At 34.3% G+C, this 26,185-nt stretch overlaps 1 protein-coding gene across 2 annotated transcripts in view; it reads right to left on the reverse strand.

Moving 5' to 3' along the window:
- Window positions 1-26,185, reverse strand: part of LOC149781026 (secretin receptor-like) — a 160,949-nt gene that overhangs the window by 10,312 nt on the left and 124,452 nt on the right. For both annotated transcript variants that reach the window (XM_089936451.1, XM_089936452.1), the window contains exons 4-12: window positions 24,910-25,020; window positions 20,525-20,661; window positions 18,244-18,338; window positions 15,682-15,850; window positions 14,563-14,719; window positions 14,029-14,089; window positions 13,274-13,343; window positions 9,288-9,379; window positions 3,906-4,044 (exon numbers count right to left, since the gene is read on the reverse strand). In XM_089936451.1, coding sequence (XP_089792577.1) covers window positions 3,906-4,044; window positions 9,288-9,379; window positions 13,274-13,343; window positions 14,029-14,089; window positions 14,563-14,719; window positions 15,682-15,850; window positions 18,244-18,338; window positions 20,525-20,661; window positions 24,910-25,020 — 1,031 coding nt within the window. The remainder of the gene's footprint in view (window positions 1-3,905; window positions 4,045-9,287; window positions 9,380-13,273; window positions 13,344-14,028; window positions 14,090-14,562; window positions 14,720-15,681; window positions 15,851-18,243; window positions 18,339-20,524; window positions 20,662-24,909; window positions 25,021-26,185) is intronic.

Raw genomic sequence — 26,185 nt, forward strand, 5'->3', positions numbered from 1 at the left:
CGAAATGTCTCGAAGATATTCGCGATCAGCAACACATCCGTACGCGATACAGATCGTGATAGTAAAAAAGTAGTGGTATGTTATGTGTTTTCAGTGACTGAAAGCATACCTCAATCTGCACAATTTCACAAATGTATATGTACGTAACATGAAGTCAATAGTGCATAAGAAAGTGTCTTGGAGCTAAAACCATAGGCTGGCAGCGTTGCAGCACAGTGCAGGTAATAGCATAGCGCTGAAAATGTGTCAACATATCTGTTAGTGTAGCAGCATAGATAGTAGTGTGGCAGCATAGCTGTTAGTATAGCAGCATAGATGTTAGTGTAGCAGCATAGCTGTTAGTATAGCATCACAGATGGTAGTGTAACAGCATAGATGGTAGTGTTGGCAACATAGCTGTTAGTGTAACAGCATAGATGGTAATGTGGCAGCATAGCTGTTATTGTAGCAGCATAGCTGTTATCGTAGCAGCATAGATGGTAGTGTAGCAGCTAAGCTGTTATTGTAGCAACATAGATGTAGTGTAGCAGCATAGATGGTAGTGTAGCAGCATAGATGGTAGTGTGGCAGCATAGCTGTTAGTATAGCATCACAGATGGTAGTATAACAGCATAGATGGTAGTGTTGGCAACATAGCTGTTAGTGTAACAGCATAGATGGTAATGTGGCAGCATAGCTGTTATTGTAGCAGCATAGCTGTTAGTGTAGCAGCATAGTTGGTAGTGTGTCAGCATAGCTGTTATCGTAGCAGCATAGATGGTAGTGTAGCAGCTAAGCTGTTATTGTAGCAACATATATGATAGTGTGCCAGCATAGCTGTTACTGTAGCAGCAAATATGGTAGTGTAGCAGCATAGATGGAAGTGTGACAGCATAGCTGTTAATGTAGCAGCATAGTTGGTAGTGTAGCAGCATAGATCGTAGTGTGGCAGCATAGCTGTCATTGTAGCAGCATAGATGGTAATGTAGCAGCATAGATGGTAGTGTGGCAGCATAGCTGTTAGTATAGCATCAGAGATGGTAGTGTAGCAGCATAGCTGTTAGTATAGCATCACAGATGGTAGTATAACAGCATAGATGGTAGTGTTGGCAACATAGCTGTTAGTGTAACAGCATAGATGGTAATGTGGCAGCATAGCTGTTATTGTAGCAGCATAGTTGGTAGTGTGTCAGCATAGCTGTTATCGTAGCAGCATAGATGGTAGTGTAGCAGCTAAGCTGTTATTGTAGCAACATATATGGTAGTGTGCCAGCATAGCTGTTACTGTAGCAGCAAATATGGTAGTGTAGCAGCATAGATGGAAGTGTGACAGCATAGCTGTTATTGTAGCAGCACAGCTGGTAGTGTAGCAGCATAGATCGTAGTGTGGCAGCATAGCTGTCATTGTAGCAGCATAGATGGTAGTGTAGCAGCATAGGTGGTAGTATAGCATCACATATGGTAGTGTAACAGCATAGATGGTAGTGTGGCAACATAGCTGTTAGTGTAACAGCATAGATAGCAATGTGGCAGCATAGCTGTTATTGTAGAAGCATAGATGGTAGTGTAGCAGCATAGGTGGTAGTATAGCATCACATATGGTAGTGTAGCAGCATAGATGGTAGTGTGGCAGCATAGCTGTTAGTGTAACAGCATATATGGTAATGTGACAGCATAGCTGTTATTGTAGCAGCACAGATGTTAGTGTAGCAGCATAGTTGGTAGTGTGTCAGCATAGCTGTTATCGTAGCAGCGTAGATGGTAGTGTGGCAGCTAAGCTGTTATTGTAGCAACATATATGGTAGTGTGCCAGCATAGCTGTTATTATAGCAGCAAATATGGTAGTGTAGCAGCATAGATGGAAGTGTGGCAGCATAGCTGTTATTGTAGCAGCATCGATGGTAGTGTAGCAGCATAGATGGTAGTGTGGCAGCATAGCTGTCATTGTAGCCGCATAGATGGTAGTGTGGCAGCATAGCTGTTATTGTAGCAGCATCGATGGTAGTGTAGCAGCATAGATGGTAGTATGGCAGCATAGCTGTTATTGTAGCAGCATAGATGGTAGTGTGGCAGCATAGATGGAAGTGTGGCAGCATAACTGTTATTGTAGCAGCATCGATGGTAGTGTAGCAGCATAGATGGTAGTGTGGCAGCATAGCTGTTATTGTAGCAGCATCGATGGTAGTGTAGCAGCATAGATGGAAGTGTGGCAGCATAACTGTTATTGTAGCAGCATCGATGGTAGTGTAGCAGCATAGATGGTAGTGTGGCAGCATAGCTGTTATTGTAGCAGCATCGATGGTAGTGTAGCAGCATAGATGGTAGTGTGGCAGCATAGCCTTTATTGTAGCAGCATCGATGGTAGTGTAGCAGCATAGATGGAAGTGTGGCAGTATAACTGTTATTGTAGCAGCATCGATGGTAGTGTAGCAGCATAGATGGTAGTGTGGCAGCATAGCTGTCATTGTAGCAGCGTAGATGGTAGTGTGGCAGCATAGCTGTTATTGTAGCAGCATCGATGGTAGTGTAGCAGCATAGATGGTAGTGTGGCAGCATATCTGTTAGTGTAAACGGCAGCATGGCAACGTAGCTGATAGTGTGGTAGAGCTGGAACTATTAGTGTAGCAGAATAGCTGGTAATGCGGAAGTGTATCTGTTAATGTAGCACAATTAACGACAGTCTGGCAACGTAACTGTTAGTGTGGCAGTATAGCATCCTAACTGACTAAGAACAACACAGAGCCGTTATCAGGAAAGGGACGTAGGATCCGAGAATTCCAAGATCTGAATTTCGAACTGTGCAAAAAGATATTGAAATATGAATTCCGATTGTCAGGACGTATGGTTATATGAACCGTACTCGTCTTTTATAATAACAACATGTGGTTATATGAAACCTACCCATGTTTATGTTTAATAACAACATGTGGTTATATGAAATCTACCCATGTTTGTGTTTAATAACAACATGTGGTTATATGAAACCTACCCAAGTTTATGTTTAATAACAACATGTGGTTATATGAAACCTATCCATGTTTATGTTTAATAACAACATGTGGTTATATGAAACCTACCCATCTTTATGTTTAATAACAACATGTGGTTATATGAAACCTACCCATCTTTATGTTTAATAACAACATGTGGTTATATGAAACCTATTCATGTTTATGTTTAATAACATATTCACCATATGGTGATGTAATATCATTTGGTGTCTGGCTTTTTTTATTTGTTCCTTAGTCTAGTTTCATCTTTTGAATTGTGTCGGTGTTTGTAAGGCAGTTAATTTTTGGAGTAAACGTGTTTATTTGTAGTTGTTTATTTTTCTCCATTTCATTGTCACATTAATGTTCATGGGAGTTGTTTCCAGCCTCGCACACTTTATATCACAGGGACCGCTCCGGTGGTTAGAGCGTCCACCTAGGATGCGGGAGGTCACGGGTTCAAACCCCGGTCGAGTCATACCAAAGACTTATAACAGCTGCCTCGCTAGGCGCTCAGCATTAAGATGTTAGTGTTAGGACTGGTCGGCCTGGTGTCAGGATAATGTGAATGGGTGGGAAATGATGCTACATGTCTGCCGCATGATGCCCCAGTGCTAGACATCACAATAAACTTCCACACTGCAGACATCGTAGCGATATGACTGAAAATGGTTTACAGCTACGTGAAAATTCCAAATATCACACACACACACACACACACACGCACACACAGAGTTCGTATGACAAATTTCTTCATTAGCAAACATTGTGTTCGGTCTTTTTACAAAATTCCATCAATTTCTACTCTGTTAGAGCTTTTATGTATGTACAGAATGCATGTGTATACATGTAGGTAGGTACCTGGATAGATGGATAGGTAGGTCGGGGAGTCAACTGGTAGATATGTAACTAATTTCAACTAAATATAGTTCAAACCTGAAAAGAGTTGAAGAACATCTCGTAATACAATTTGACCAGTTCAGCTGTCTCGTTCACCTTGTCCGGCAGCCCGATGAAGACAATGTAATGAACTCCAAACAGCGGTATCAGGACAAGAGTGGCTTTAGCCAGCTTCCTGTGTGAAAAAGATGAAGACAGGTTGAAAGTGAGAAGGTGGACACCAATCAAACAAAAATTTAAAATATAATAATAAAATAAATGTCAATGCATGAATAAACGGGACATTTATATTATGATCTAAATAAAGATTTCGCTCGAGGGAGAAATGCTCAATGTTCATGGAAATTACAAAAAGCATTCATGATAGATACCTCACTCACCTGATAAATATATTGACTGCTTTTAATTTATATATATATATATATATATATATATATATATATATATATATATATATATATATATATATATATATATATATATATGCAAATATAACACCTGATAATTTGCTGTCGATGTTATTTACAACGTGCAAGAGATAACCGTGTACAAGAAAAGAGTCCTTGGTCTTGTGATATCTATGCTTTCTCTATCCGACGAAGTCAGTGCACGTTTCTGTTCGCGTGTCTGTGCGTGCGTCTGTCAAACTAGCTCAATTATTGCTAATGTCAACAGTAAATCATATAAGTTTCTCCTTTTATCTTGACATGTAATTAACAGTTTATTTACTTATTTATCTTTGATAGAATGCTGAACTTTATGCTCAACTTTATGGAAAAAAAATTTGAATCTCGAAAAAGTTAATTTGGGCATACCCCACCTCTGTCTCGCCCTCCGACTGTCTAAATATGTCGATCGATCGAGAGAACTTGTATAACGTATTTCACTTATAATAAAAATATCTCGCGTCTTTGCATTAATGTAAGTTGATAATAACATGACAGAGCTGGAAGATAACGAAATTTTAAACTATACCTCGACCAATGTGTAGAAATTCAAATTCCAGGAACGTCATTTTATTTGGTAATAAAGCTAATATATATCGTACTACCACACTAAATTAAATCTTTCTAAAATAAACGGATATGAAAAAATCGCTACACATGAATTGTGCGAATGATCACGCAAAGCACGTGTACTCAGTGTTATAATTACACGCGCAAGACGCCAATAAATTAAGACGTAACAAAACTTAAACAACAACCAAAAATGATTTTTACGAAACGACATGGAGATGATAAAATCCAGCAATTATGGTTTTGAAAATCAGCAAACCCTAATGAATACTAGATATGTTAAATTCCAGTTTGAACTATCCAAATTCTGGAGAAATGGGGTTATTGCTACAATTTTTTAATATAAAATTCATCCTGCTGTTTGATTCTTAGATGCTGGATGTGCGAAAACTTAAAGGTGGAGCAGTTTTAAAGAAATGAAAGAACCTGGAAAGCCTTTACATTGTTAGTTTTGTTAATTAATTTATATGCTATGGATAATTGTATTTTCGACTTGACCTTGTCCAAAATCAAGCTCGTTTTCTACCTGTCCTCACTGAGTTTCTTGTTGTAAACATGTTTATCTCAATCTGAGTCCAGAATATTGAAAATTCCCCATGAAAGGCCGGGTCTAGCTGTTGTGTGACACATTTCATATTATAATTCTAGTAACAGACCTTCTTATTATAACTAAGATTTCATATTGTAAACCTTTGGAACCTTCTAACATGAAATTTTCCATTAGTTATTAGCTTTTTTAAGAAAATGTTAATTGTGACATAGGTCAGGTACAGGAGTATAAAATCTTGTTTATTGGAAAAATGATTTATTCGTGCTGTAAGATCTGAGCAGAATTAGATATATTATTGTTGTGTCCTGTGTTTCATTTGGGCTGGAATTTATTTCTTAAAATTATTTGCTTCAATTGATTCTTCTTTTGTAATACAGTGTTAAAAATTAACATTCTTTGGAAATAGAGACTTAGATTTATAGTGAAATTTAGATAAGGATATATTCTTGGATTGTGTTATTACGATTCAACAAAAAACTGTTGGCACATCACTACGACACAGACCACCATATACACAGCAACACTTCCAGCGTTGGATTTATTTTGGAACATCATTATAGTTATTCAAAACTTTAATCTTTTGGACTTGTATTACAAATTCTAGGATTATGAGGGATATAATTCGCAATACCCTAAGATCATTTGACATTTTTTATATTGTATTCAAAGGAAAAATATTATTTGTTCAATTATACAAAACTTGCTTTTTTTCCCGCTCTTTCCTATTACATATTGCAGAGTTCGTGATGATAATACAAAAAGTGTTCGTAATGATAACGCACAAAGAGTTCGTGATGATAATACACAAGGAGTTCGTGATGATAATGCACAAAGAGTTCGTGATGATAATACACAAAGAGTTCGTGATGATACTATGCACAAAGAGTTCGTGATTATAACGCACACGGAGTTCGTGATGATAATACACAAAGAGTTCGTGATGATAATGCACACGGAGTTCGTGATGATACTATGCACAAAGAGTTTGTGATGATAACGCATACGGAGTTCGTGATGATAATGCACAAGGAGTTCGTGATGATAATACACAAAGAGTTCGTGATGATAATGCACACGGAGTTCGTGATGATACTATGCACAAAGAGTTTGTGATGATAACGCATACGGAGTTCGTGATGATAATGCACAAGGAGTTCGTGATGATAATACACAAAGAGTTCGTGATGATAATGCACACGGAGTTCGTGATGATAATACACAAAGAGTTCGTGATGATAATGCACAAAGTGTTCGTGATGATAATACAAAAAGAGTTCGTAATGATAATGCACAAGGAGTTCGTGATGATAATACAGAGTGTTCTTTATGATAATGCACAACGGGTTCGTGATGATAATACACAAAGAGTTCGTAATGATAATACACAAGGAGTTCCTGATGATAATGCACAAAGTGTTCGTGATGATAATGCACAAAGTGTTCGTATTATAATACAAAGTGTTCGTGATGATAATGCACAAAGAGTTCGTGATGATAATGCACAAAGAGTTCGTGATGATAATGCACAAAGAGTTCGTGATGATAATGCACAAAGAGTTCGTGATGATAATTCACAAAGTGTTCGTGATGATAATACACAAGGAGTTCGTGATGATAATACAAAGTGTTCGTGATGATAATGCACAAGGAGTTCGTGATGATAATGCGCAACGAGTTCGTGATGATAATACACAAAGAGTTCGTGATGATAATGCACAACGAGATCGTGATGATAATACAAAGTGTTCTTTATGATAATGCACAAAGTGTTCGTGATGATAATGCACAACGAGATCGTGATGATAATACAAAGTGTTCTTTATGATAATGCACAAAGTGTTCGTGATGATAATGCACAACGAGTTCGTGATGATAATACAAAGTGTTCTTTATGATAATGCACAAAAAGTTCGTGATGATAATGCACAACGAGTTCGTGATGATAATGCACAAAGAGTTCGTGATGATAATACAAAGTGTTCTTTATGATAATGCACAAAGAGTTCGTGATGATAATACACAAAGTGTTCGTGATGATAATACACAAAGAGTTCGTGATGATAATGCACAACGAGATCGTGATGATAATACAAAGTGTTCTTTATGATAATGCACAAAGTGTTCGTGATGATAATGCACAACGAGATCGGGATGATAATACAAAGTGTTCTTTATGATAATGCACAAAGTGTTCGTGATGATAATGCACAACGAGTTCGTGATGATAATACAAAGTGTTCTTTATGATAATGCACAAAAAGTTCGTGATGATAATGCACAACGAGTTCGTGATGATAATGCACAAAGAGTTCGTGATGATAATACAAAGTGTTCTTTATGATAATGCACAAAGAGTTCGTGATGATAATACACAAAGTGTTCGTGATGATAATACACAAAGAGTTCGTGATGATAATGCACAAAGAGTTCGTGATGATAATACACAAAGTGTTCGTGATGATAATGCACAAAGAGTTCGTGATGATAATGCACAGAGTTCGTGATGATAATTCACAAAGTGTTCGTGATGATAATACACAAGGAGTTCGTGATGATAATACAAAGTGTTCGTGATGATAATGCACAAAGAGTTCGTGATGATAATGCACAAAGAGTTTGTGATGATAATGCACAAAGAGTTCGTGGTGATAATTCATAAAGTGTTCGTGATGATAATACACAAGGAGTTCGTGATGATAATACAAAGTGTTCGTGATGATAATGCACAAGGAGTTCGTGATGATAATACACAAAGAGTTCGTGATGATAATGCACAAGGAGTTCGTAATGATAATACAAAGTGTTCTTTATGATGATAATGCACAACGAGTTCGTGATGATAATGCACAAAGAGTTCGTGATGATAATACAAAGTGTTCTTTATGATAATGCACAAAGAGTTCGTGATGATAATACATAAAGTGTTCGTGATGATAATAGACAAAGTGTTTGTGATGATAATACACAAAGAGTTCGTGATGATAATGCACAAAGAGTTCGTGATGATAATACACAAAGAGTTCGTGATGATAATGCACAAAGAGTTCGTGATGATAATACAAAGTGTTCTTTATGATAATGCACAAGGAGTTCGTGATGATACTATGCACAAAGAGTTCGTGATGATAATACACAACGAGTTCGTGAGAATAATACAAACGAAGTTCGTGATGATAATACAAAGTGTTCGTGATGATAATACAAAGTGTTCGTGATGATAATACACAAAGAGTTCGTGATGATAATGCACAAAGAATTCGTGATGATAATGCACAATGAGTTCGTGATGATAATGCACACAGAGTTCGTGATGATAATACACAACGAGTTCGTGATGATAATACAAAGTTTTCGCGATGATAATACACAAAGTGTTCGTGATGATAATGCACAAAGAGTTCATGATGATAATACACAACGAGTTCGTGATGATAATGCACACAGAGTTCGTGATGATAATACACAACGAGTTCGTGATGATAATACAAAGTGTTCGTGATGATAATACACAAAGTGTTCTTTATGATAATACAAAGTGTTCGTGATGATAATGCACAAAGTGTTCGTGATGATAATACAAAGTGATGATAATACAAAGTGTTCGTGATAATACAAAGAGTTCGCGATGATAATACACAAAGTGTTCGTGATGATACTATGCACAAGGAGGTCTTGATGATAATACACAAAGTGTTCATGATGATAATACGCAGTGATCGTGATGATAATGCAAAAAGAGTTCGTGATGATACTATGCACAAAGAGTTCGTGATGTTAATGCACAAGGAGGTCTTGATGATAATGCACAAAGTGTTCCTGGCAACATTTTATATGCTGTTTTTTTTATATTACCTGTAGCGTGATTTTCCGACTTCTCGTGCATTAAAGGCTGTCAACTTCGTGAACAAAACTCTAATGATATTTAGGAAGAATACGAAATTTATCTGAAATAAAGAAATCAAAATATATACAAATTCTCGTCGTAATTCACACATACCTGTTTCTTTTAAAATGACAGCTAAGATCTGTCTTAAACTGGAAGGAGAATGGAGAACCTGACGAAAAACATCGTCCTTCTTAGCATCTCAGCCGTCGAAATTGGTTTGTGGTGTAAGTAAGCATTAATGTTAAATAAATATTAAAAGATAAATAAATAAATATTAAATAAATAAATAAATATTAAATAAATATTAAATAAATACATGCATAAAAATTCTTAAACTTAAATGCACACCTTTTTACAAGAAGTCCAAAGTTCTACAGTTGTTAGAGTACGATCCCAATTAAAATATATCTGTATATTATTAATTAGAATGGTTGAGCAAAATTAGCGACTTCAACATATTAATTTAAAAAAAAGGTAAACCATCCCTATATTCCAGTCAGCAAACAGAAGACTACTGAAAATAACAGATCAAAAAGATCTTGATCTGGCTGCAATATATCTTGCGCACGGTTGATGAAATAAGAGTAGGAATTAAGCCAACCTTATAGTCTTTAAGACCTTTACCCTGCTAATGCCAGCTTGACGCGTAAAACTAGTTAAATGGTGTTTGATCAGGTACTATGTTTTCTTACGTACCCTATTAATCTTAGATGTTTGACCGGTGGTTCGAAACGGATGTCCAATCCGTTTTTCTGTATCGCAAACCCATGATGCAATTATCTGAGCATTTTCTCTGACTTCCTTGCGTTGATATATTTATATATATATATATATATATATATATATATATATATATATATATATATATATATATATATATATATATATATATATATATATATGGATCAAATTGAACTTTGTTACGACTCTATGATTTTAAACTAAGTAAAAGAAAAACGAAAACCATCAAATTTTGTAAAACTCAACAAAGCATTTATTTGCCTAGAATATAAAGTGAAAATTTAAAACAAAAGAACTTGCAGTATTGTGAATTAAATCTCAGTCCTAAAATTGTATAACAAGTCCAAAAGAATAGAGTATTCCGAATGAATTCCAGAGGTGTTCCGAATGAATTCCAATCATGAATGTGCTAATGTACGAATGACAGGGAATAATGTTTGTGCTAAGGCTTGAAGTATCACAAGGATATAATACAAAATGTCTCTAAAGTATTTCACAATAATCACAAATATAGTGATTTAGTCCGAAAGTATTAACGAGCACTTTGTCATTTCAAAGAATAATTTAAATAAATAGATCCCCTCAAATTAAAACTGAACACAACTAACAAACGGATTCCACTTCAGATATTAAGATAGAAATTAATAATACAAATACACAAAAATTTTATAAAAATAAAAACCTAAGACAATAGGACGGTCAAAAGTTCATTTCTAGAACAATCCAATTTGTAAACAAGATCAGATCTTTTACTTAAATTATAGTAAAGAAAATGGTAGTTATCAGTTAGACCAGGAATTGCAGAAGGGGAAACCGATGAACTCAAATCCTAGTAAACATCATTACCTACAAATAATAATATTCATGATATATAATCTACAATCATGGACACAAATTAGCTTTTATAATATGATGGGTTTCTTTATATATAAAAAAGACGTTAGTCGGGTAGGTCAAAATTTATACCCTCGATTACAGATAAAGACCAATCACACAATACAAATTGTATATAAATAACTTGTATAACCAATTTGCTTTGAGTTTCAGACACTTTGTATGATTGTAAATATTTAGACAGTGTAAATGAGACGGGTATGTAAACAACTTCAAAACAGCATTTGTGTTTTGCTCATAGTAGGTGGAAAGAACGCCTGGACATATTAATACACCATATAAAAATAATTCTTTCCGTCGACACGGTACAAAACACTTGCGTTGCTTTGATTATGGTAGTAAAAAGATTCACGTGCCGAGGACGACTGTACTGTCTTATGACTCAGTAAAATGCGTCCTTTTTCGCTAAGAATATCTGGTATATCTTTTTTAATTTACGACTGTTAAAATCTGAATTTTTAAGTTAAAACATGGCCGATTTGCAGCCTCTTTAACGACGGTTCATTCTAGTAAAATCCGTATCTGAAGCGGCAGAAACATTTATCAGAAGAGACGAGTGATGACAGGCCTTGGAGTCATGAAACTCGGAGCACAAAACTCAGACTCTAAACAATAAATCAGACTCTAAACACCAACCTCATGCTCTAAACACCAATTTCAGACCCTAGACACCAACCTAAGACTCTATCCTATGAGTCGTCTAACATACGTAAACAAAACACAGCCAATACAAGGCCGAATCAGGTCAAGAATTGGGAAGGATTATCAAACTTTCAAAAGATCCCGGACTTTCCTCGAAATGGCATGAAATCAAAAGTCTTTGTGTCTTTTTACTCAAAAGGTGCGTAATATCCAATAAACGTGCCCAAAAATAAAACGATGGTCAAATTTCAAGCGACAAGTGATTGGACGTTTGTGATAGTTTACGTTGTTCAGCCCTGAAATAATATTAAGCTAGAAATTAAATGGGAGTTAAAAATCCATGTCATAGCACTAAAAATCAAAATTAAAGGACGGGCTTTTAAGGGAGAGCACCCTGACTGTTCTGCTTCGCTTTTGTTACATTTCCTGCGTAAAAATATTAGTACATGCACTCAGCCTTCAATGTCCATCCGAACACAATCCCCTTGCCCATTATTCTGCCAAAAATATCAGAAATCTCCAAGATGCATCTTTGAAGACACAGTCTTCAAAACCGCATTCGTTTTTTATCGAATAAATATGTTGTCGTATGAATACAACAGAGATCAATCCAATTAATATGAATACACTAGAGATCAATCTAATTAATATGATTACACTAGAGATCAGTCTAATTAATATGAATACACTAGAGATCAATCAAACCAATATGAATAAACTAGAGATCAATCGAATTAATATGAATACACTAGAGATCAATCGAATTAATATGAATACACTAGAGATCAATCAAAGCAATATGAATACACTAGAGATCAATCGAAGCAATATGAATACACTAGAGATCAATCGATTTAATATGAATACACTAGAGATCAATCGAATTAATATGAATACACTAGAGATCAATCGAAGCAATATGAATACACTGTAAATCAATCGAAGCAATAGGAATACACTAGAGATCAATCAAATTAATATGAATACACTCGAGATCAATCGAAGCAATATGAATACACTAGAGATCAATCGAAGCAATATGAATTCACTAGAGATCAATCGAATTAATATGAATACACTAGAGATCAATTGAATTAATATGAATACACTAGAGATCAATTGAAGCAATATGAATACACTAGAGATCAATCAAATTAATATGAATACACTAGAGATCAATCGAAGCAATATGAACACACTAGAGATCAATCGAATTAAGATGAATACACTAGAGATTAATCGAAGCAATATGAATACACTAGAGATCAATCTAAGCAATATAAATACACTAGAGATCAATCGAAGCAATATGAATACACTAGAGATCAATCTAAGCAATATGAATACACTAGAGATAAATCTAGTTAATATGAATACACTAGAGATCAATCTAAACAATATGAATACACTTGAGATCAATCGAATTAATATCAATACACTAGAGATCAATCGAATTAATATGAGTACACTAGAGATCAATCGAAGCAATATGAATACACTAGAGATCTATCGAATTAATATGAATACAATAGAGATCAATCGAATTAATATGAATACACTAGAGATCAATCGAATTAATATCAATACACTAGAGATCAATCGGATTAATATGAATACACTAGAGTTCAATCGAAGCAATATCAATACACTAGAGATCAATCGAATTAATACTTACTATGACGGATGCACATAGAGGTCCTTTGATAATCCAGAAGAAATTATGGTTCGGGTGTGTGTTCCAGCATCTGTAATGGTGGATAAAGATCATAAATATTCCAAATTCTTGGAGGCAAAATATAAAGAAACATTAAAGGTCCATTTCAACATAAGTTTCTAAAATGATGAAAATATCCCGACCTCCCGAGTATTTTATAAGTTGATGGTGGATCATATAAACACACTCTTCTTCGTCCTGTTCTTTGTTTATTGCTCCTTAATCTGGCTCTGATCTCAACACTAAAATCCACCCTTAATTTACTCTGTCTATCTGTCTGTCTCTCCACCGCAGGAAGAGAAAACAACAACACCGATACCATGAGTGGAATCGGGGGTCGGGGTGGGAGAAAACTTCCACAGACTGATCATATTAATTCATATCGGTGGCAAAAAGAGGAAAGAAATAACTGAAGTTGCCATTATTTTAACTTCGGCTTTGATTTTTTTTATGTTCACGATCAAACCTTCATACAAAATAAACTGGCCTAATGAGACTGTAAAACCGATCTCTTTTATACGTGTTTTTCATTCTCTTAAACAAATACAAGGCGCACAACAGCAGTAGACATGTTTATACAGTGTATGTAAGGCTAGCTTCGATTTGTAATAAAAGTTACAATTTTTTTTAAGCCTGCGTAATAAAACAGTCAAATTAAGTTAAAGAGAAATAAGATGGATTAAAAACTGTATGCCATTTAAAACGTATATACTAACAAAACGTTCTCCAGTGTCGCTCTAACAACCACCCATGGTCCTACAAACAGCACCGGTGTTCCTGCAAAACATATAAAGACATATATAGCAATGAAATGTTTTGAATATTTATTACATTTATCACACATAATAATGAAAAATGGAATATTTGCGATACTTATACTCAAGATATATCATTTGTATCGGACAGAGGAAAAATATACCGGCATACACTTCAAAATTACAAGCAAACAATGTTTAATTCAAGCATGCATGGGCAATGGACTTGGTGTAAAAAAGACGAAGGTGTCGGAGAAGAACCAGTTGTCAAATGTAAATCTCTACCCTCCAATTTTCAAGTACATTTTTATAAAAATGAATTACATTAATTTTAAATATTTTTTCAAATGTCCGAAATTTGTAAGGTATTTTACGATTGTGACCAACTTGAGATTCGGCATCTTATTTTTATGGTGTGTGTGTGTGTACGTGCGTTGGTTCGTGCGTGCGTGCGTGCGTGCGCGCGCACGCGCGCGTGTGTGTGTGTGTACTTACCCCATCCCAAAAGGAAGAGCCACTTGCAACTTGATTTTTCCGAAAAGACAGCGACAGATATTAGCATATGAAGGTACAGTCCCTCTGCAAAAATCCACATGTAGTTGGCACAGAGGATGTAGTTAAAAACAGAGAAAAACAGCCTGCACTCCCAGTGCTAGAAGAAGAAAGAAAAAAGCATTTATTGTTGTTTGCCTATAAGAAACTAAGTTTGTTGGCGATTTAAGTCGGTGGATAGATAGATAAGGAAATAAAAAGGTAAGCAAATATAAAAATAGGCGATGAAATAAATAAGTAGGCAAAGAATTGCATAAGCAAGAAATAAGGACCAGCAGTATTGTAAGTATACGCAGGAACTCAAGAAATAAAGTCAGCTGTCAGGTAAGTGGATACTTAGGAAAGCAAGAAATAAAGTCAGCTGTCAGGTAAGTAGATACTTAGGAAAGCAAGAAATAAAGTCAGCTGTCAGGTAAGTAGATACTTAGGAAAGCAAGAAATAAAGTCAGCTGTCAGGTAAGTAGAGACGAAGAAAAACAAAAAATAAAGTCAGCTGTCAGATAAATAGATACGAAAAAAAGCAAAAAATAAATTCAGCAGTCTAGTAAGTAGATACAAAGGAAAGCAAGAAAAAAGTCAGCAGTCTAGTAAGTAGATACTTAGGAAAGCAAGAAAAAAGTCAGCGGTCTACTAAGAAGATACGCAGGAATGCGACTAAACACTGAGTAGTAGGGAGGTACCAGAAAGCATAAAAGCGGAATACTTTGTGGGAAATAAAGAGAAGAAAGAAAGAACAAAAGAAGAAGGAATGACTGAAAAGGATAGAAAGGGAATGACATATAGAAGGTATAACGAAAGAATATACTAGAAGGCAGGGAAAATTCCGGGAGGAAGAGATAATAATAAAGCGAAGAAAGGAGGAAAGTATACTGAAATCTACGAATGACAGACGGGTAACTAAAACACATAGATTAAAGACGAAAACATACTTGAAGTTTAAAGAGAAAAGACAAAGAGGAAGCAAGGAAGAATAGAAAGAAAGACGAACAGACTGGAAGAAGGAAGGAAGATATAAATGACGTAAAGAAGAAAATCGTCTTGAAATTTCAAGAAGACACGTACCAATCCGTTGTCAAGAAAGTCCAGCTTTCCGCAAGGACCGATCTCGATGTCTGATGGGAAGCCAACCCCGTTCACCAGCGCGTTTTCTTTCACGAATGATATCGTGGCACGGAGCATAAAGGACACAAACAGGTTGATATGGATAAAATTCCTGGGGCAATGCAGCTTTCTGGAAAATAAAGAAAGAAAAAATTACTATGAAAAACCCCATATTTCTTTGATACGAAACGTATTTAAGTAAACAATTAACACGACCACATATATTCCCGTTTCTTTCATCACAAGACGAAATATTCTATGTACAGATTACATTGTCTCTTGCCCAAAACTAACCCCAAACTAACCCAGTTTAAAAACAGTTGGATTTTTCTCAGTGCAATGACTAATCTAATACACAATTTTCTTCTTTTGCTTGATTTGAACTTGGATTTTCTTCAACGGGAAGGAGACATACTTACCGCTAGACTATGAAAACGTGTAAAACTAACTTTAGATTTCTTGGTCATAAAGATGCCAGCGTCCATTGATAGGTAGTGAAATAATATTTATGTTGCTACGAAATTTCGTGGTATTTCGGAACAGTACACGATACTGCCATTATATTAGGGAACAACAATTAATTATTCTGGGACAGGGGCCAAGGTCTTTCTTTAAAATTTCGTATGTTAATAGCAGGAAAAAGATCTTGATCTAGTTGATAGAAAAATGACACAATATTGTATCCATTATATTATCTGAAAAAGCCTCTGTCTGTCTGTCTGTCTGTCTGTCTTTCTGTCTCTCTCTCTCTCTCTCTCTCTCTCTCTCTCTCTATATATATATATATATATATATATATATATATATATATATATATATATATATATATATATATATATATATATATATATATATATATATATATATATATATATATATATATATATATATATATATATATATATATATATATATAATACAAATCATATGGTGAATAACAATCCTTTCAAGTGCACTGGATCCAGCAAGAGAAAACGTGTGTCAGGGATTGATTAAGATAAATGCAATATACACTGACAACGAAGAGTGCAAAACTAATATCTAACTAGCATGAGCACTTTCGACTCTTAAAGAGTCTATTTCAATGGCAAATACAAAACATAGACAAGACAAACAAATAAAACGAAACTTTATATGGCTGTTTCTGCAGGAATTAAACCCTTTAACTTTATTGTTTCAACAAGAGAGAGTAAGAGAGAAAGAGTTACAAATATACGCCAAACAGAAAGTGTCATCTCTGGATTATATAGGAGAATGCTTGATAATACTAGGCAGAATTAATATTTAATACAAATAATGATATCATACAAGTTGGAGAATATATATAAATTTAAAAAATAATTTATTTTCCTAGAAAAATTCTGTAGAAATGAAAAAAAGTACACGAACTTACGGTTTCACGAATCAAATCCAAAATAATCGAAGAATAATCCAGGAACTAAATTGCAAAAGTCCTAGTAATAAATGTTCTAATAATTTCAAGTTCCAATCCTGATGGAAAATTCAAGATGAATGACGGTGACGTATGATGTAGTCAGTACTGTCCTTATATACAGTTCCTTGTAGAAATACAAACAATGACACTCCGGTGATGGAAATCCAAATTAAATTTGTAAGCAATGTCTTTCCAAAATTTCTGTGTCAGCACTCCTCAAAATATTTTCAGAGAAAAAGAGAAATTAATCCTTTTGAAATCCAATTGAAGAAGAAAGTTATAACTCAAAATGTGGCTACAATAAAATAACTTGACATCAGTGTAAAAAGCCCAAAACTGAGAAATATCTCTCTACGCATCTCTATTAAAACTAACAAATATGCAGTAATGGAAAAACAGGAATTGCGAAATCGAAAGTGGGATTACGTGATAGTGTTTAAGTTACGTATACCAAAACTGACGCTGACGAAAACAATAATTTTAAAATAAAATAGAACTTGTTTACGAAGGTTGCTTCAAATTCTGAAACAAGGTCAAGATTTAGATCAACACCTGGTGTTTACGAAAGAATGATTCAGGTCAACTAATTTTCCGGAAAAAAATCATCTCCAGTGAATCAATTTACATTATAATAGAATATAATAGAATAACATATTTAAAACTGACAAACAATTAAATTAAAATAAATATTAATTAAATCAGATATATGTAACAAATCACTGGCAATGTATAGATTCGTGGGCTCTTGGCAGACTTTCAAACTTGACTTTGAAGCACTCTGATAGTATTGCACAAAAAAAAACTTTCTTGTGAAACCAAATGTGAAATACAGTCAGCCTTTTTGGCCGGCGTATACAAAATAGGTGCCCATGATTGAGTGATTCTTTGATGTAATAGCTTAAATACCTTCTTCATCACCTTACAGAATGGCCAGGCAAATGGACACGACAACTGTATGTTTGTTAAATTTGTCTACTAATTTTTTTTTTACTTATTAATTTATTCGTCTACCTGACCCCCCTCCATCGTGTATGATATTTATTGGGTTTTTCCTTGTAACGGCCGGCCACATTCGATATTGTACTTACTTGAATAACAGCATGATGGTTACAGCCAACAACAAGGATATGAGAGAGATTCCATATCCAATGTTGTACATCAGTCGTAGCCTACCCATGTGGGCCTAAAATGAAAAGATAATTTGAAAGATGTTGGTCATCTCTGAATGGCTAAACAAGATAATATATTCTCAGAAAAGAAATAATCTATGGAAAGACAGATTTTACAAAGAAAATAGATATGTAAGGAACATAACTTCTGACTTTGAAACACGGTAAATGTAGCAGGTATTTTAAAATAAAATGATTTGATACGACATCTGGTTTTCATGGAAAGGTTTTCTTACCCAGAAGTAGAAGGGTTGTTGTGGTGCAGACGTATCTTTTCAATTGGCAAATATTCATGCTCAAACATATACAAAAGGACCAGTTGAGAAAATGATTTAGAAGTGCATTGTAAGATATCCTTAAAATACCGTAACTTAAATTTTTTTTCGAGAGTTCTGTAATCTACAAAGCCATTGTTTTACTTTCAATTTGTAGAATGTATCACCGATATTTATTTGTTTCTTTACATAATTTTAAAAGAATTATTTAACAAATTCGGATGAAGGATTGTCCCCTGATCGTAATAGAATACATCCATAACTATTACATTCCCGATATATTTTAGTAAAATTACTATTTCTATCAAATGATTTCACTCTGTTAATATGTTTGAAGTAACACTTTTCGTATCGCTGAAAAAATCAATATCTCTTCAGAATCCAACACTCGTGTATCATGGACTGTAATGTTAGCCATCTATCTGTACCATGTTACACATCTCAACAGTTTTACTCGTGAGCTAAAATTCTGCTTCCAGTTCAATAATCTAACCTCATAATTTATGTTTTCATTTCCATTAATCATTGATACTCTTCTTTCTTATTTTATAAGTACAATGATATTTTACACGACACTTTGCACCTAAAAAGAGAACTAAATTATTTTTCTCATCAAATCTCATTAGGGCACTTTACACTTTTTGTAAGACCCACCCCTCCACCACACCCTATATCTCATTGTCACATATCCAGAATATTAAAGAAATAAGAGAAACAGGCTGTCATAAAATTACAGAATTGTTCCAGTTGCCACGTGGATTCCCATAATTCTTCAGTAATATGAGACATAGTTCATATTAGGCAACTGAATATTTCGTCCCGGAAATAAAATCCTCATGAATTTAAAATTACGGATAATATATCAACGTAATCGTTATGTTACTAGAAATTAGCAAAATTCCAAAAATTACTAGCATGTACTACTTTTTGAAAGCGGTTCATTACAACGTTTTCATTGTCCAATTATAAAACAAATTAAAGAGTTGTATGCATGGTAACTAAAATGTGTTAAAAATGTGCTGAACAAATACTGTGAATTGAGAACTTTTAAGGTGAGGGTCTTAATTCATCACCATTGTGACAACTATAAAAAGGTTCTTTTATTTATTCATATTTTGAAATATACAACAAGTAGTGCATGGATATGGGATTATGTTTTATGTGCTTGAATTCGTTTTTAGTAATCGTAAGAATAAAAGCTTCTCACGCGGACCATCTCGGCTATTTCTGCGAGACAAAATAATGCCTAGGATGCATGTCAGCGCAGTAATTTACAGAAAATATTGAGTATTTCTGCAGGGAATTTCTTCCCAAGAGAGAAACCGTAATCTATTCAAATCGTCTGGTTACTTGTATGATCTTACTGACTGCTGGACTAACTAAATAGTTGTGAGTGAAAAAATAGTTCGATGCATTCACAACATTTCTGTAAATCCTCTTTTCGTAGCCAAACTGGTCCGAATGGTAGCTATATGCATACATTTGACTAATCGAAACATCCTCGGCCTTATCAGTCAAATCGGGAAAGAAACCTCATTATGTAACTCGTTGCAATTGGGAACTGAACTACTTTCTTTAATAAACAACAAGATGGCGGCAAAAGGAGACAAAGTCATAATTGGAACAATCACATTCTTTGCTATTGTAACATGTGTGGTGCACTCAACCAGAGACAAATCACTTAAAACATCAAATTGGTGTTTATTCCAACAACAACTTCCAATTTTTTTTCTCGCAATGTTCAATTCGACATTCGAGAATATATGTAGGATTGACTTCGAAGTTCGAATGAATGTTTTTTATGAGCGTTTTCCCCTCACTGTCTTGGCCCGGCAACCTTCTGTTGATAGGATATGCTTATACAGAAGAATGTCAGAGGAGATATTCAAGGGACAAGAAGAATACAGAGTTCAGTGCATACTCACAGCAATCAGTCCCGGTGAGTCGTATTGGATGCAATTCGCTCCACTGGAGATACATTGGGTCAGATTAGTCCACATCTGGTTTGTATCTGGGTGGATGTACCATGTACCGTTCACTGTACATTTCTTCGTGGCGTTACCTGAGCGAAATACAATCAAGATCATTTAGTCTACAATGGGTTCTGTTAAAAACTGTAAAGCTACTACATCTCGTCTTCGACAAGAATATATATTTATTTTCCTAGAATTCAAAGTGAAAAGTCAACAACACTTACGGCATTGTGAATTCAATTCCAATAACCTTAAAAGTCATATCACAAGTCCAAAAGTATACAATATTCGAAATGAATTACAATAGTCTTGATGTATTACCATGCTATAATCCATTATGTCATTGAATGACCTCTTGACCCCTCGACCCCAAAGTGGTTTAGTCTAAAGAGTCAATGAGCACTTTGTAATTCTAATTAATAATTTAAATAAAGGATTCCTCTCAAATCATATATGAACACAAATAAAAATGATTCAACAGACTGATCTTAAGATAGGAATGAGTCATTGCTTACCAGATCCTGTATATACTAGTAACACTTGACCTAAAACACAATAGGATTTCCAAGAGAAAAAAAACAGGCCTTGAACTCAAGTTCAGGAAAACATGTTGTTTACTTCTTAGAAACATGAAAAATCAGGTAGGCATTACCCTCACTCAACGAAACATTTAAGCATATAATACACACATATATATACATACATACATATATATATATATATATATATATATATATATATATATATATATATATATATATATATATATATATATATATATATATATATATATATATATATATATATATATATCTGTGTAAGTAAATGTATATTGTGGTCTTTGTCATTATTATCACCACTGTAATGCAATGAACGAGAAACTAAATGCATTCAAACTGGTATAGCAAAATTATCCCACTTTGGTGACTGTGACCCACATTTCAGAGTAGCACCAACTGCTTAAACTTCTGGTTCAAGGTCTTTAGTAAAGTTCATGCGCCAGCCTCGAAACTGAATGTCGGATGAATCTAAATTGCTCCACCACTTTCTTGGAAATATTAAGTTACTAGGAACTACTTTACTGTGTCCGTCTCTGATTGTACTTGTAGATATATACTCCAGCAAACAATTCCATGTATGCCCAAACGTTTATTTTTGTCAGACTTCAAGCTTAAGACACGGGGACAAAGATACTTCTTTTTTTACGTGAAATGTAGTACCTAAATGTCGTACCTAAATGTCGTGGCTATTAATGCTTCTATTACTATAATCAGTTATCTACAAAGAAGACAAATTTCCGAAAATCATCGAATTTTTCGATAATAGACGACTATATTCTTTACTCAATAAGCGACTTAAAATTGCTCATAGGTGGCGCACTTAGCTTTTAAACGCCCTTTCCTGAACATAATTTGTTCAACAGAACTAAGATTGAAGAAATGCGTTTCCTGTTGTATAATATGAATTCTCTCTATGTTTAAAGGAATTGTAAAAATTCCGAAAATATTACCGCTAATTTTGATATAAATAGCATTCCCATTGTTAACTGAGCCAATTTCGACAATCAACACGGAACTAAATGGAAATGGTGATTATAATTCAAGACGAGAATAACTCTCGGGTCAAAGAGAATGGCAAATATTGCGCTATCAATTCGATTAACAAACCATAGAGTATATGAACGGATTAGAGTTTAAATGAACCCATTCCTAGACCTGACTAGAACGAAGACATCAAGAAACTATGGTGCGATCACCGAAACCCGTGCGGTTCTTCTAATCCTGGATATGGCGTTTGAGAAAAGTGCACTTTGCAACACGTTGAATATTAAGACAAAAACCCGAGATTATAAAGGAAAGAGCATATTCAGAAGTAAAATATTTTATTATTGTACTGAACTTAGGTGATGATATTAATATTTATTTGGCATAAAATATATTCCTATTTTTCTATCTTATACCATAAATCGTACAGAGCAACATGTCTTCCATCATCAATAGCCAAGGTTCCGATATGATAACCCTATCTACACCTGGACGGATCAAAAATATATTTTAGTGGTTTGGTCCCACTAAATAGTTTCGTATTTTGACACCTTCCTAATTTTAAGGTAGAAGGCATAAACCTATTTATCATACGCCTAACATTTATAAATTCACATAGAGGCTAAATCTGTAATGTGGTTTCGATTTACTTTGAGTTAGACTTGAAAATGTGTTGGCTTGTTCGGTGACTGCCTGTCACAGTTAAACTAGCAGTGGAGATCAAAAGCATAACTTAAACTGTAAATGAACAGCCGACTTAAGGGGTGATGAAAAGTATGCTAATTTGTTATAGTACTAGTGAAAGTTATTCATGCATAAGGCACACACTGATTCTTTTAGCTTTCTTGTCACATGAAAATCGTCAAAATAGCTCTTTGCTGTCAAAAATGGATGTAAAAGAGACGGGTTGGTGGCAGTATTGATTAAGTATAAAAGCCACCAGTTGGATATAGAGGTAACCCGATTGCCGCAGTCAAAATCTCACATGCATGCTTTCTACAAAAATCATTAGTTTGTTTGTATTTGTATCTTCAGTGTAAAATTATTCTCATTTTTCTGCAATAGGTCATTGTCGGATGAAAATTCACCAGATAAACTAGCCAGTGAGACCTTAAGAACCGGTGTCATTTTTTCAGTCTTGTCAAATATGATTCGCTGTTCCATAAATCATTTCCTTATTACCTCCATGTCTTGAATCTAACATAAGTATTACAAACATTCACTTCCTATAGATTTGATAGCACGTAATCATAGAAAAAGAAGGAAATTCACTCAACACTTTTAGAGTTACTAGGTATTGCTTCTGATCCATTATTCTAATGAACAACAAAAGCCTTATAAGTTTCATGCAAGGTGATTTAATTGAAGTATTTCACGTACTTATTCAGTTTATCAACATTTTCAGTACAAGCTTAGTATATTTTCCTAATTTTATGATGATTGCCTTAATTTAATGCTCTTACATCCATATCTACTCACGATGTAATGTTTCAATACATAGATTTCATCTTATTTACAGAAATTTAAGTTATAATGACCTATATATAAGAAGTTCAGGGTTTTACTTTCGTGTAGGCCTCAGTGTGTACGGGAGCACACCTGCTGAAGTGATATTGCTAACCAGAACAACGTCAAAGATTTCCTTGGGAGTCAGACGCACCAAATGTTGTGGAGCTTTCACAGGAACAGATGCATCTGTGTCATCTGTGTCACCTTCATTGGAGATTTTAGTGAGTTATGTGAAATGGATGTCCCTTTCTACAGTGTGTTATTTCTCCTCTCCTTTTTTACTTTGCGTGATTTTCTGTTTGCTTTTGATTTGATTCTATGCAGGTTACAGTCGCTAGCAAAACAGACTTCAGTAATTGTCATCAGCTTCAGCAATAATATGTGCTAGCCAGTGTAAAAGTGATGTAACGGTGACTTTCTTAGTGTTCTTAAAATACATTATCCATACATATTGTTTTATCAACAGATGGGATGAATCTGTGTATAGAATTTCATTGTTTAAGTTCCCTAACTGAACAGCCGACTTGACTTACGTATTTACGTATGTCTACTACAGAGGTAAATATCTAAAAATCGAGATGGTTGATGGGTGATGAAAAGTATGCTAATTTGTTATAGTACTAGTGAACTTTATTCATGCATAAGGCATATACTGATTCTTGTAGCTGCCTTGTCACATGAAAATATTCTAAATAGCTCTTTGCTGTCAAGAATGAATGTAAAAAAGAGGGGTTGGTGGCAGTGTTGGTTCAGTATAAAAGCAGTGGATAATTGCTTATTTATCAGTCCATTCAAGCTTTGTGCTCCCCTTGCCTAGATTATGAAGGAACTGTGTTCAAATTTGAACAACTTAATTTTCACTGAACGCGGTGGCTTGCACAGAAATATCTGCTCGATACGCCAAGGTGAAATAGTGTTATATTGGAACCTTGGCTAGCGAAGATGCACGTCTCCGAGGATCATATTTCCGGTAATAAATTGCGTAACGTTAAAGCAAACAATGTGCTTTGCCAATTAACTTTTCGTCAAAACACTGTGTTGCTTTTTGCACTGAAGAAAAACAAAATAGAAAATGACTCGAATCTGCCATCTGGAAACATTTACAGAATACAGATACTTTTGTGACATTCACAATTAAACATCCGGGACTAGTCTACTGTTGGTGATCGAACTATCTGAATGCCATCTGGTGAGCAGTTTAAAATCTTTTCTGTTTTACTAGAGCATAAATCACAGACATTCCAGTTGGAGAAAAAAATAAAATAGAATAGACTGCTTTCATACGGTGCTTGAAAAATCCGTTGACATAATCAGGACATGGCAGTTCCTGAATGGTTCCGGCTGAAGTTGGAGGCCAGCACATAATATCGTCCCATACCCGGCCACAGTATGGACCTGTAATAATAATGATAATGATAATAATAATAATAATAATGATAATAATAATGATAATAATAATAATAATAATAATAATAATAATAATAATAATGATAATAATAATAATAATGATAATAATAATAATAATGATAATAATGATAATAATAATAATGATAATAATAATAATAATAATAATGATAATAATGATAATAATAATAATGATAATAATAATAATAATAATAATGATAATAATAATAATAATAATAATAATAATGATAATAATAATAATAATAATAATAATGATAATAATAATAATGATAATAATAATAATAATAATGATAATAATAATAATAATAATAATAATGATGATAATAATAATAATGATAATAATAATAATAATAATGATAATAATAATAATAATAATAATGATAATAATAATAATAATAATAATAATAATAATAATAATAATGATAATAATAATAATAATAATAATAATCTCCCGCGAAAGGCTGGTGTTCGGGTTTTACGCCCAGAAGGCTTATATGTAACAGGAAAGACGCGCAAGATTTGGCAAATTGTGATTTTTTACAGCTGGGCGAGAGAGAAAGGTAGTCATTTTATGCACGGTAACTATGCGATAGGCTCTGGTTAGTTTGATGTCAACATCCAGTCTCTGACCATTATAAACTTCACATACAGTAGACATCCGGAGCGGTTGGACTAAGAGATTGCGACAAATCGACTACTGGCACAGAATCGTAATGATTATGAAAGACTCAACCGATTGGTAATATACACGCTTCCTATGCCACTCTTTGTACAAATAAAACGACCATTATAATTCGAATATGACCTGATGAGGGCCTGAACGAGTCATTCGAGTAGTAACTTCGAATATCGGAAGACTGATATCAGAGCTGTCGATTTTTAAATGTCATCACGCATATGAACTAGTGCTAACATAATAATGTAAAACGAGTAAACCTGCCTTATGGGGCAATCGTTTGAAATATTACAATTACAAAAGTCAACAAGTGAAAAATTATTACCAAGGACTGTAAACGATTGAATATCTTATGTTGTAAATACGGTCTGAAAAAACGATATTCGAGAGATAAGCCGAAAAATATGTGGCATAGTAGTGTTAGTCGTTGTTATGACTTAGCATATCGATCGGAATGTC

This window comes from Sinohyriopsis cumingii, chromosome 16 (genome assembly GCF_028554795.1).
Source record: "Sinohyriopsis cumingii isolate HCF-2022 chromosome 16, ASM2855479v2, whole genome shotgun sequence".
Taxonomy (NCBI): Eukaryota; Metazoa; Mollusca; class Bivalvia; order Unionida; family Unionidae; genus Sinohyriopsis; species Sinohyriopsis cumingii.